The sequence below is a fragment of the Pelmatolapia mariae genome, linkage group LG12 (genome assembly GCF_036321145.2).
Source record: "Pelmatolapia mariae isolate MD_Pm_ZW linkage group LG12, Pm_UMD_F_2, whole genome shotgun sequence".
In the NCBI taxonomy this organism is placed as follows: Eukaryota; Metazoa; Chordata; class Actinopteri; order Cichliformes; family Cichlidae; genus Pelmatolapia; species Pelmatolapia mariae.
Window position 1 is genome coordinate 20,880,046 of NC_086237.1, and position 14,412 is coordinate 20,894,457.

The window sequence follows — 14,412 nt, forward strand, 5'->3', positions numbered from 1 at the left end:
CTCCACAGATAAACCTGCAGAGGAGAATGAGGGTCACGGGCCTAATTACCCAGGGTGCAAAGCGTATCGGCAGCCCAGAGTACGTCAAGTCTTACAAAGTAGCCTACAGTGATGACGGGAAGACCTGGAGAACATACAAAGTCAAGGGCAAAGATGAGGATATGGTGAGACACTTGTACGGGCACACAGACATAGGTGTACGCATCCATCGTCACCCATTGCTTCTTGTTCTGTGGTAGACAGACGAAATACACACTCATACATGCGCACACATCGACTAGAGACTGTGCACTCAGTCAAGGACAGGGTGGAGGACATGATGAGATGGCTTTTTAATTAGCTAGCGCACACCGGGCCCATCCTGCTGCCCCTTACCCCCCTCCACTTTTATGACTTCTAGATTGAATTTTTATACTATTTGGGGATGAACAGCCACCAAATAGGCCACAGAGCATTCTATCATTCCTGACAGCAAGCCATGGCTGTCCTCTCTTTGGCCAAGCTCCGAAACAACCAGACCTCCAAACTTATTATCAGATATGTTGTCAGATTTGTATGCTCTACGTCTGGACTTTGATATTATGCGCTCATTTAGAGCTCTTTTTTTTTGCTAAGTCAAAGCTAGACACAGCTATGACATGTCTGTGTTTGTTTGTATATCTTTCGCTCAAATCATATAGTTTCTGTCAGGCTATCTTCAGCGATTTGGATGAAACACTCCAGAAGGTAACGTGATATAATTGGAGCACTAATTTAAAACACACCACTGTTCTTATGAATTACTGGCTCAAATGGTGCGACAAATTGTCTATTTTTCCCTGTAATTCTAGCTCATTGACCTTGAATGACAGCAATTTGTTGAGCGTGGAGTAGACACTAGAGACAGCAGCGGATAGACTGCCACATTATTGAAAACTGATCTGCTTCACCATCCTCCCCCGCCCCCCATCTGCTGTTATTTCATCCCTTGCAACAGATTTTCAGAGGAAATGTCGATAACAACGCTCCATCAGCCAACTCCTTCACCCCTCCCATTGAAGCCCAGTACGTGCGCATTTACCCCCAAGTCTGCAGGAGGCACTGTACTTTACGCATGGAGCTGCTCGGTTGTGAGCTAACAGGTGAGTGAGCTTTCTTTATCCAACTGAATACACTAATCACCATCATTATCATAAATAAATCATACATAATTTGGAGATCCACTCCAGTATGCCTCTTGCACAGTTGTTCCTCTTGTTTTTAAGTAGTGTCAGCACTGAATCCATTTTCAGGAGGCCTGGGGTTAGATGTAAAAAAAAAAAAAAAAGACAGTTTAGAGCCAATCTGTTTTTGTTGTTGCCAGGCTGTTCTGAACCACTGGGTATGAAGTCAGGCCATATCCAGGACTATCAGGTCACAGCCTCCAGCATCTTCAGGACGCTCAACATGGACATGTTCACTTGGGAGCCTGGGAAAGCCCGTTTAGACAAGCAGGGCAAGGTCAACGCTTGGACAGCTGGTCATAGCGACCAGTCGCAGTGGCTACAGGTGAGCTATAATCTGAGCCAAGTCTGTTATCTGTTGCAGCTACTGTAGAGATAAATCAATGTATTAGCAGCAAAATGAACAACAGACACCCCTGTTCTTGCAGATAGCTGGCTTTCACTCTGATGAAGGATTAGCTCTTACCTCCCTGGCATAGTAATTGATGGTTGTGCATGGTAATGCATGCCAATGGATTCAATTATATTTCATAGGGAAGGACTTCACTGTTCATGCCAGTTGAGAATTAAATTATCTCTTAAAAAACCACCTTTGTTAGCTGCTTCTCAGTATCCTTCTTGGAAACAGTCAGTAATAGGTTGTAAATTCTGTTTATTTCCATGTCAGTCTTTCTGAATCCAACACCCACACTGCCTCAGTTGGAAGAGTTGCGCCCTGTTATCTCTGGCTGCAGTCCAAGGCTTTCTATCTCTATGAAACCAGCCCATCTATTTGTTTTCATTACAGAAGTGAAGGCTAAACATGTCTCCTGAAAGGGACAAGACACGTCTCTAAGTGAACGTTTACCTCCCAGTCTTTCTGTTTAACAATATGTGAGATTGATGGTGGCTGAGGGAGTTTCAGATAGATATCAATAAGGCTCAGTCAGGCTTAGAATTCCCTTACGTATGGCCTCATATATTGGATTTTTTTTTTGTTTGTTTTTTCATACAAAAAAGAAAAGTCATAAATGCTTTTTGCTTTTAAAGTGAGAAACCAGATCTTACTTCATGCTGTAAAAGTGATAGCATAGAAGAAAATGTGATGTGGATTATCTCATCAGGGAATTGAAGATCAGTGATTTCTTTGATTTCTTGGCCTTTCTCGCGGACTCGCTCGCACATACCCCCTCCCTATCAGTGACACAGTTAACGCTCTGTAGTCATACCGACTGGTCTGGCTGTTATTAGATTGGTTGGGTTCTGATTCAGACATGTTTTTTATTACGCTGAAAGCTTTTTTTAGATGGTGACGGCACACAGGGCTGTGTGTCGGTGGAGACAGGTACTTAGTCGGGCTCCATCCATGCTAGGGAGTTTGGCTAAGCAAAATTGATTGCTTTGGGTAAAAGAAAACTTGCAGTCTCATATTACATGCTGTGCTGGCAGGAAAGAGGAGATGCCATACAGATGAAGTGAGAAAATCAATGGCTTCCATTGCCAAGAACCATTTCTGTGCACACGAGCAGATACAATATCCAGCTTTTAAAAGTCGACATTTAAGAGTTCTGTACTGTAAAGTATGTTAATGAGGCTGTTGGTAATGACTGTTTTGAATATTTAGCGATCATCTTATATGCATTTGTTAAGCTCCTGCTATAATCAGTGTCTTCTTTCTACTCGTTGCCATGGCAAATAATTGATTCAGAGTGGCGTTACTGAATGACTTAAAACCTCACAGACTAATGGAATTAATCAACCTTAATGATAAAATAAGTATTCCTATTAATCAAGAAAACTGTTCTTTTGCAGATTGGACAAAGTGAAAAACCCTCTTTATGCATCAGGGTACATAATATAATATAATATGGATTGCTTAATGTATACAACAGAAAAGACGTGATGATGCACACATTTTGTTGGAAGGCCTTTTTTCTTATCAGAATACCCGCACATTTCTAATAGATATTGGCATGCCAGCTCAGCCAGCTGTGACAATGGGTAGGAGGGAGGTAACAATAAATGCACATTTGTCAAGCCTGATGTCACCTTGCACTCAGTGCAGGAACAGTTTACTATGTTCAGACTGATAACTAATCACCACTCAGTACCCAAAGCTGAGATATCTGTAGCAGTAGCTAAGCCGTGGCTCAGTAAAACAGTTTTTAGACCAAATATGCCCAAATATGCCAAACCTAACACATTTACACTCAAAGAAACAGCGAGTCCTAGAGAAAGTCGCTGGAAAATCGCAGCACAAATTACCGTGCTGTTAAACTGCTGTTTGCAATAGAAATGCAGCCATTTAGTTTGAGGACAGCTCAAAGTAAATGTTCAGCAGCTGTAAATGTTTGTAAAGTTAGACCTAATCTATCACTCTACATTAGGGTAGGCGAATCTGAAATTGAATAGATATATTTTACACAAAAATAACTGATGAAACCTGGAGGGCTACTGATCTAGCGCCTTCCTCCTTATCAAAGTAACACAGGCAATTGTCAAGCCTGTAAGACTTTGGTCTGGAGAGAGCATATCAACCAACCAATGTGGAGCCCTAAATAGTAAGACATTTCCCCACCTAGTAATCACGTCTATTATCATCATTTGATCTAACTGCACAATTAACATTCTGAAGTTAGCAACAGCCTTAATATTTTTTATATTAAGGCTGCTATTATATTCCTTTTCATTTTGCGACAGAAAGCTTCTAAGTAAAGAAAAAAAATCACCAAGAGCTGGACCTTTTGGTCACCTTCCAAGTTGAAGCTATTCTGTTCTGACAGGGGATAAAATTACACAGGGGGAGACTAAACCAGAAAATTTCAAGATGTTTTCAAGAGAGGAGCTGAAGCTGTCAGACGAGGCTGCCAAATGTTTCGAGCTGGCATAAGCTGATTAGTTAATTATGCACATTAACATGTCCACGTTGCAGAGAGAACGTGATAGAGAGACAGTTGCTACTTTTCAGTTTCATAACTGTTCTGTTAAAGCAACAAGTGTACTGCAAATTTTCTGACAAGCACTGCTCGGGACTGTGGAGAGTTTTTATGGTGGATTATGATAAACAAGCCCCAGACAAACAAGTACACAAGGCTGGAATGAAGTGGGATTGTCTCTTCCCTCATATTTAATTTGGTTGCAGTTAACAAATGACTTGGCAAGGGTTTTGAATTCTCCATTTGTATCTCTGTCATAGGCAGCACTGAGGAGGTTTTACATTTTCTTGCTATTTGTATGTTGGTTATTTGTTGACACTCAGCTGCAGTATTGGCATTGGCATGCCTTTGCACTTAGAAGAAGTCACCCAACCTTCAGGAAACTCTTCTACACAAGGAATTGCAGTTTTTTCTTAGATTATTCCTAATATTGGGTAACTACATTGCAATGGGCTCAAGTAAATAATCATTAAATGTAACCATACAGTACATTAGTGAAACATGTAATACACTAATCTATGGTGTTTTGTAAGCATGGCCTTGTGTAGACATAGATAGCACAAAATACATCACTTAATTTGCAACTTGTTATATTTATTTGTATCCTGCAAAGGTTACAAAACAAGTCATGAACGCAATTCCGGTCTGGTGGTTCATTTGTTATCCCCCGTCTCCATGGTTTTCACACCCAATTATCTCCTTAAATTGATGAATATGTGTGGTGTGCGGCTGTGGCACCCTGATAATCACCTCTGCCTCTGATGATGCAGAGTGAGCGAGGTTTGTGTGAAAACTTTGAAAGAAGTACAGTAACTCCCTTTTTAATAATGGCGCTAATGGTTTACTCAGCAAACAGTGGTTGTTGCTAATAAAAGCACTGTTTCTCTAATGCAGTAGTGTTGTAGCAGCTGTAACATCATATCCTTTTTACACTGACGAGTCATCATGTGCTTGACCAACTACTCCCAAAGCATGGATCACAGCTCACTGGTGGGCTATGATAAAACTGCAGGTGGACCACAAGTAGTTATTTACAATAAATGGAAATCCTTTTCATTTTCCTATGTGTAATTCATTTTCAAATTGCTGTAAATTTTAAGGATAAAAATTAAAATAAGATGCAGGCATCAGATACATGAAGTAATGCTATTAATGGAGATTCAACCTCAACAAAGCTAATCATTGCAAGGTTTTTGTTTTAGTGGAAACAAAAACAAGAAGAAAAACTTTTTTCCTTAGTCTTGTGAGCAATCATCAAAAATAAGAAAACCAAAGATAACCATAGGCCTGCGTCTGATATTATTATTTACATCTGAACTTCGAGTCTAGCATTAGCATTTATGGACTCAAACACAGCATCAGTGCTTCAGAGTTTCTGTGGTTTCTGTAAGTAAATCACACCAATCCATCTGTTTACTCTGTATTAGACAGATTTGCCCAGATATTATCACTGTTTAGTTTGTAACACGGGCTTATTGAATGAAGAGCATTGATGTTGCAGGATCGTAAAAAAGAAAGAAAGAAAAATGAGCAACCAAAAAACTAACATGCAGAGCAGAGCACACATAATTAGTGTGAACTATGATAGTGCGGGTTTACTTAGGCAGATGCTGATGAGGTAAATATTGAAAGTGCAGCAGGTGAAGTACTGCTTACTCATGGGGGGGAGAAGTGCCTCTCTGTTGGAGCACATGGGACCGAGGAGAAAACACATTGGGCGATTACAAACAAAGATGGGGTAACAAGTTAAGGAACTGCCAAAGAGAGCTGAGATCAAGGTAGCACTAGTTTACAAGCACACATTTCTTCAATGCCAATATTATGTGCAGAAATCAAGTATTAGTTAAAAAAAAAAGCTATAGCACTCTCATCCTCTTTGTTGATCCTAAGAATTTGGATTGATACTACCAGTACAGGAGGTTTGGGAAGTTGGTAATTATCATAAAGCACTACAGGTATATGACAGAATTGGGTTGCAGCCATTTATTTCTTGACATTGGCTAAATGAGTCTGTGTAGTCAATGCTCACTAAAAATGATGAAGGCCAGCCAGGAGATAGTTTTCCCTCTCCCGCTTTTTGGCTTTGACAAAGTTCCAGTCTGCCACCAAAAGACGTCAGAGACAGACGCATGATAACACTCATCCACGGACAAACATTTTGAAAATAGCGAGACAGTAGGACAGCAGATTGCATCATCTAGTTCTGGTTTATATTTTTATCCATTACCTTCATTCATGAATCACTATGAAATAAATACCAGGCTATGTGAACAGTTTGACTCCCTGCAGACACTCAGTACTTTGTGTATGGTTGTTGATAGCAGTAATTGGTGGTTTTGACCATTGCCCTGTTTAAATCACAAGAAATGATCCATGTTGAAAGAGCAGTCCTGACCTATGAAGAAGAAGACATTACCGGCATGAAAAGAAGCAGGTTAGATGAGCTTTTTGTCTGAAGTCTTCTCGATTTAAATGAGCATTGCTTTAATTCGTGGACCTTAAAAAGTCATATTGTAGCAGGGGTTAGTGATCCGGTTATACTGCTATGTTTTTTAATGGAAAAAAAATACTTTTCACTCTATTGAGTACCTCTTTGTGATTTGCATACTTAAGAAACACTTCAAAAGTTTAAAGGATCCCTCAATGTCATGGAGACAATGGCAATACTACCTTAGCATACTTAGGCATTTCGTACAGTATTAATGCCTTTTAAGCAAGTAAGATTTCCAGAGAGAGAAGCGTAAAAGCCACTAAGCACTTTTCATCCGAGGCAAGTGGATATATTTAATTCATGGTCCAATGCTCTTAATATGAAGCACGTCTGGAATCCAAAGTCTGTCAGCACCAAAAAGGAATGGCAGTGGTTATACAGTACCGGAGGAGACTCCCAGCAGGATGAATGTGAGAGATTAGTCTTGTCGTGTTAAGGCTAGGCACAGTACAAGCAGCACTTCAGATAGATACAAGCCAACGTTTAAATGGGATGATCAGTCTGTTGCTCAGCTGTTACTCAGATGTTCTTCTTCTCGCCTTATCCTCATCTTGAGATTCATGAAGCACTCTCTGTTTCGTTAATGTTCTCAGTGTTCAGTCATAGTAACCCTATAAATGGCTTGCTGTGGGTGGTTGATTATTACTGGGGCAGTGGTGTGGCAGATAGCATCATTGCTTCACAGCAACGAGGCACTGGGTTTGCTTATTCTATCCAGGTACTGCAGCTTCTCCCACAGTCCATAGACATGCATGTTGGGTTAACTGGTGACTCTCAATTGGCCATAGATGTGAATGTGAGCATGAGTGGTTGCCTTTCTATGTACGCCCTGAGACAGAATGGTGAATTGTTTAAAGCATATCCCGCTTCTCACCATGTGACGACTGGGATAGGCTCCAATCCTACCGTGACTTTCAGAACAAAATGGATAGATGGATGGATGATTAAGGGCACTCAGGACACTCAGTAAGAAAATATTTCGATTAAAAAAACATTTTGCTAAAAGCAGTATTCATGATTTTTACCAGAAAGTGTAACTTTTTAATGGGTTGCAGTTCCTAACAAACAGTGGTAAATAAGAGCAAATAAATGTTGTTATGTTGTCATTTAGCTTGTCTTTATCTCACCCACTCTCACAGACAAGTTAACCTCAGTAAAGGTCAATGTCGCAGTTGGTAATGTTGTATTTATAAACTAAGGAATTAAAATGATATCTCAAAAAAGGCACGTGATATCCCACCAAAAAAAGGCACTGCACTTACCCCGTTTGACAGCATCAGTGCACCTCAAAAGTCTAAATAAACACACAAACACATCCGTTGTTTCATTAGAGAGAATTGTGTAATAAGAGCAGAAAAATTACATTAAAGTCAGTAAATGAATTTCAGATATAGTAGTTACTGATTATAATCCTGCAATTTTTTGTTTACTCTTTAAAAGCATTCATCAATTTTTAAACCTCTGAGAGTGTGTAATTCAAAATGCACTTGTAATAAAGTGCATTAATTAATATACTGTTGAAGAAAATCACCCGCAGTGTTCGTTCATAAAGCATTTTACACGTTGACACTTCACACTTTTTCTCATGTGGGTCAAAGACAAGAGCACACAGTAAGTAGATGTGATGCAAGATTGAGTCCTGCTCAGTGCCTGTGAGCATGCATTTGATATAATCAAACCGGGTATTATCATTTCACCAATTTTGCCGAGCGCAGCTTCCTAATCAAATTGCTGCTTCAAATACAGCGCTGCTGACAACAAATTCTATTTCTTTTAATCAATAGAATTAGCTGGGTGTTTGTCTCATCCATCCACAGAGGAGAATGGCTTTAATTTGTCCCATTGAAACTCTCATCTCTTCTTGAGTGTTTATGCAGCAAAGATGAAGTGTGTCCTTTCTAAAGAAAAAAATCAAAACAGAAAAGCTGCCTCTGAGAGAGTAAAGGCATTGTGGCATGAAAGGATTTAAGAGGGATTCTTATTGTCTAGCATGGCAATGATCATGTCTTTATTTCAAGAACAAAAGACCAGCACTTTGTTGCAAATACTTGCATGAGACAGTAAGAATTCACTGGGAACTTTAAAGGGTGAGTCGCTGTCTTCTCTGTCCTTCAAGTATGATCCCCTCTGCAGTGGAAGATTTTTTTTGCAACAAATATTAGGCAGCACAAACGTGGTATCCTCTTAATCCAGCATTTTTTTTTTATTACTGTCATATTGATCTGGTTGAAACTAGATAAAGGCACTTGTCCCTGCAGATTGGACTATTCAGCATTCTAATCACATTCTGTATTTTTCCCGGCTGTGCAGCTTTTTATCGTTATTTGTCCTACTGCACTAAATACAAAACCGAATCGATAGGAGCGGCGCCTGTAGCTAAGTTTTCTTTCTGAACTAATTGAAGAAAGCGACTGCTACAGGGCAAACATCTCCAATCGGTTTCTGTTTCAGATGCCGCTGAGAAGCACATAACCATGGACTCTATGAACAGTGATCTGCCAGGCTGCATCCACGCTTGTCGATGGGGATTTTATCCAACATAATATTAGCCAATCCTTTTTCTGCGTAAATATTTATTTTGCTTAGTTTTATTTGTTAGTCGTGCTTGCCTAAGCTTGGGCTGCGGCACTGCCTGCTGGTTCCGATTTTGAAAGCCATGTTAACAGATGACCGCTGCTCCAAATCCCACTGCCAGCGCTTTAGCTGACGTGCCATCTCAGTTGCAGAAAGGCAAATTGAAATTTGCACCGTGTAGCTATGGGCGGTGCGTGAATGATTTTACAAGTGGGGAAGTTTTTTTGTTTGTTTTTTTTGTTGAATATTAAATGGAATCGCTCTGGGCTCTTATCAGACTTCAGTAGAAAAAGCATGTCAGATGGGACACATCTGCTACTGCATATCTAACTGCTGGCTACCCAACTATAATATAATCTGAATAGACATAAAAAGTAACTGTTGACTTAAAAATAAAAAATTTCTCCCACATCTGTTGCTAATTCTATTATTTTGACACCATTATCCAAGAACTCAAAAACAATTTGCACACTAGCCGAAAACATGCCCGATGTAAATTCAGTGGAAGCGTTATCGTCCAATACGACTCTTTCTTGGCTCTATTTTATTCAGGTTCCCTGCAGCTAGTGTGCTGATTCAATTAGCTTACAAATGAAGTTATAGAAGGGATGGTAAATCCATCTGCTTCTCTGATTCATTTGGGTGCGTTCTTTTTAGCGTTTCCTCCCTCCCACCACGTCCGTAAATGTACAGGTCCAAAATCTGTGTAAAATAACTCATTTGTTCTTATTATCAAAGGAAGCCATCTTATCCTTCAGCACCACATCCTCTCTCTCTTTCTTCCTCTGTTCCTCTCATTCCTTCTGACCTAACGCAGGATGCATTTGTCTGTTTTATCCCGGGATGATTGATTCATGAGTCGGCAGCAGAGCATGCCGTGGTTCTGCAGGAATTGTCAGAAGTGAAGGTGCCAGATCTTAAATCGGTGCAGCAGAGATTCGCTGTGTTTTGCATGTGTATCTTGTGGTTTCATCGTGTCTGGAAGCCATCTCTTGGCACACAGGGGCATCCGCTACTCACATCTGTACACTTAAATCAGACATGATATCCACTCAGGAGAGTATGGACTGAATTTAAGGACGACTGCTACATGCTAGAGTATTATGATGAATTTAGAATAGTCTGAAGCCAAGCTGTGGCTGTGTAGATATGATATTGCAGTATGCACTTATGTCCATAAATGAAATCTGTTTTCTAATTTCATCACTTCCTCTTTTTATTGCTTATGATGCACTCCACTTCCTTCTCTTCCATTTTGTGCACTGTGTGTTTATATATGTCCATATGTGTGAGAATTTGATATGAATATTTCATATACCGTGTGAGAAGGAGGAGAAGGAAGCGGGGAAAGTGGTATGATGAGATGTAAGTGCAGCACTCGGAGTAAACATTTTTTTTTAAACTGCAACCTCATTTGCACTACCTCCAGAAAGAGTAATCAGCGATAAAATGGAAAACCTTTCTTTAGGTTATTAAATCATTTTACATTTTTTATGCCTGCTTAATATTTCAACAGTAAGGAGTTCTCTTCCCACCAGAGTGAGTTACAGATTTGAGTTCAGTCAAGATCACACAAGGAGACAGAATGCTTTAGATTTTTCGCTGTGAGTAAGTGTCCATCAGATGCCTAGCCACAGTGAGCATTAAACAGAGTGTGAAATTCCCCAAGTCCCTTACTAGTGCACCATCAAGACCATTTTTTACGCGTGTGGATCCGACTCCCACACTTCACTCATTCTGACATGGGAAGCATCTGGCTACAGATGATGTTCTCCGTGCCGTAATAGCTCTAAATGATCCAGATGACCATGGTTGATTTCTTTCCTGTTCCTTTTGCCATGACCAATTCCCTGCATCGGTGCAACCATTTAGACTTAACTTGACATGCTGAAGTGAGGCTCCATCTGTTTTATGGCTACAGTATGTGCTCCAAGTTTTCTGAAAGAGGCCTTTTCAGATAGCAGTGCTTGTGCCCTAACCCGCTTGCTTTGATTAAAGTCTGACTTTGCTTTGGAGCAAAGAATGGAAATTAAATAATCATTTAATAATCTGAATATGCACTTTCTCCTTTAAAGCATGGCGCTGTGCTTTTAAATTGTGAATTGGATAAATGAGGTCTAAAATAAAAGCTGACCTTGCAGGTATTTTTGTTTCAAACTGTGACTGTAAGGCGGATGGTCATATTTCACTACTAATTTATCAAATAGTTTTTACTCCGTAAAAGGCTGATGCGATATTGCCATCACCCTGCCAGGCAGGCGGGCAACATGAACACCCAAGTTTGTGAATGCAATAACTCAAGAATGAGTAAGACTTTCAAATTGATACCATAGGTGTAGCTACTAAAAATCTCGGAAGAGTTAGAATCTCAGTGACCTTGACCTCAAGGTTGGGGTCAAAGTCAGATTTTCTAAATATCTTGTAGATGTGGTAACTCGAGAAGAAAGTCACTTAGCATTTTGAAATTAGTAATGTAAGTGTATCTACCAGGAAGCTGAGGGGCACCGTTGACCACCACCAGTATTTTAATAAATTATGGCTATAGGATACGGTACTGTGAAAAAGTCTTTAGCCACCCCTCATTTCTGTGTATTATTCTAGGAAAATGGGGAAAAAATGCAGTGCAATGTTCTAAAACCTTAAAAAATATTTTTTTTAAAGGAAATAAAGTGGAAAATAAAATGATATGAGAAATATGAAGGACCATTCCTTAGACATCTGGAGTAACTTCCTAACCTGAGGCCCATAATACAAAACAAGTTTGGTATAGTCTGGATATTTGTACCATCAGAGTTTGCACAATTCTAACGAGATTAAAAGTCAATATTTGGTATGAGCACCTTTATTCTTCAACACAGTCTGAACTCTCTTAGGCAGTTTTCTAGTAATTTCTTTAAGTAGTCTTCAGGAATAGTTCTGCAGGCTTCTTGTCCGTAATCCAAAGCTCTTCTTTGGATGTTGGCTGCCTTTTGCTCCATTTTCTGTCCCACACTGCTTTTCTCTGTTTTCTTTGTATTGTTGTTGGTTTTTCTCCCTTACACTCTTTTCTTTTTTCTTTACTTTACACAGTTGCCTCTTTAGGACAACTGTTTTTATGATTTGGCGCTATATAAATAAAACTGAATTGATCAAATTATCCATTTTTGTGAAAGGCTCCTAGTAACAAAGTGCCTAAAGATCCATCCATTCTGTTCCACTTACCCTTATCAGGGTCACGGGGAGGCTGTAGCCTACCCCAGCTGTAATAGGGCGAGAGGCGAGGTAGACCCTGGACCAGTCTGTCGCAGGGCTAACACACAGAGACAGGCAAAACCATTCGCACCTATGGGCAATTTAGAATCACCAATAAACTTAACCCCACTAAAGTACATTCCTCATAAAATGGCCAGGCACAATTAAAGAAAGAACTTCAGAAAGTCTGGAAAACATTTGTTCAACATCACTTTAAAGATGACAAGAAATATGAAGAATTGAGGAGTGTTTCTTCTTTACTTTTGAACTGTTCATTTATCTCCTGTTATAAATTCTGATGCTGAAATATCAGCAACGAGCTAATTTTAGCCAATACATCCACCCTACCAATATACTGGTCTAGCTCTCTGATTTATTATGTATCTAATATGGATACATTTATGGATAAAACTTCTCATGCTGTGCTAAACTGCCATTCTGTCAGGTTTGGCTGATAGAGTCCAAGTCCACATTTGGAGGTTGAATTGACTGTAAAGGTTGAAGTTTGACAGCCAGAACTTGTCATGTCTGGGAGATTTCTAATTCGCCTTTTGTTTTCATCTATTTTTTCTTTTTGCTACCAAAAATTGCTTATTGAAGTTTGGGAAAATACCAGGGAAAACACAAGGACCCCTACTCCCTGAATGTGAAATGCCAGCAATGTTTGGCACCGTAGCAATTAAAATTGACTTGATTAACACGATCAAGGCTTACCAGACATGCTGAAATGCTAACTTTAGCAACATTAGCATGCACCGGATAAATGGAAATGATACTGCTGGTGTCGCTAGATAAGATGTACAAACAAAATTATTTATTTTTAGCAACAAAGAATTTAAATTCAGTTACATGCAGCATTGCGTCATTCAAGTGTGCTGCCAGGAAGATGAGAGAGAAAGGAGTGAGAAGAGTGCAGGGGAGGATGTTTAATGCATGCAATGTTCATGGCATGTATAACTGTTTGCCTTTCAAATTTGTGTGTTTGCAATTCACTGTGAGTTACTGCTTTGACCAGCCAACCAGCTGACTCTCTGCGACAAAGACACATGGCACATGAAGATTTTTCTTTCAGGCGACTGCATTTGATTCTTATTTTGACATTTAGAACTTTTGAAATCAATATAGTCCAGTCAAATTAAAAAAGAAAAAATGTTTACGCCCAAGTGTGAACGGTCACGGCCACACTGACCAGCCTGTTATGCTTTCCCTCTGTGACATTGACTTTTGTATGCTAAATGCTCCAGGGCAGCTTCAAACTGCCTGCAAACCTTCCTTTCAGTGTGTGAGAACTCAGCAGCCATTTATACCTTCTGACATCCCACCACCCGGGTCACAAAAGGTGTAAGAAAGGAGGATCCACTATCTGTGAGTGTGTGTATGCACGAGCCATACTGAAATTTGTAGGAGTACACACATCTCGGTCTGCGTGCTAATGCGTGGAGCCTGTTAGCTTGGACTTGGACTTGAAATTCTATATAACATGGCTGCGTAAGACAGATGGTAACTGAAACACAAAAAGTGATCATTTGTACTGCACTGTGGAGTAGAAAACAACATCACAAGGAAAAAGTGAAGTTGATTGAGCACTGGTGCGTGGGTTTGTGCGCATCCACGAGGAGGAACGAGAAGAGAATGAGTCATAATTCACTCGTGGAGCAGGAGACCTCCTTAGGTAACATAAACAGAGGTGTAACATTAGGTGAGTTATTGTTCCCTTAAATTATATAATACAACAATATAATCTGAGCTGATTAGAGTTAGTGACAACAGTATTTTATCAAACAAATCACCTAACAATGAAGTGTACATTTATGGACAAGCTAACACTTCCCCAGATATATACTGTATATTTGTCACCCGAGGCAGTCACTAATTCTGCGTGAGGGTTTGTCATGCATTTCTGTTTTATTTACAGTAAAACTTTTTATCATGTTGGTTTTATATACTGACATTTTTACAATAATAAACAAATATATCTGATATATGATATTCACTTTTC

At 39.7% G+C, this 14,412-nt stretch overlaps 1 protein-coding gene across 3 annotated transcripts in view; it reads left to right on the forward strand.

Moving 5' to 3' along the window:
- Nucleotides 1-14,412, forward strand: part of LOC134638936 (EGF-like repeat and discoidin I-like domain-containing protein 3) — a 127,733-nt gene that overhangs the window by 91,563 nt on the left and 21,758 nt on the right. For all 3 annotated transcript variants that reach the window (XM_063489898.1, XM_063489899.1, XM_063489900.1), the window contains 3 exons: nucleotides 9-164; nucleotides 977-1,121; nucleotides 1,343-1,527. In XM_063489898.1, coding sequence (XP_063345968.1) covers nucleotides 9-164; nucleotides 977-1,121; nucleotides 1,343-1,527 — 486 coding nt within the window. The remainder of the gene's footprint in view (nucleotides 1-8; nucleotides 165-976; nucleotides 1,122-1,342; nucleotides 1,528-14,412) is intronic.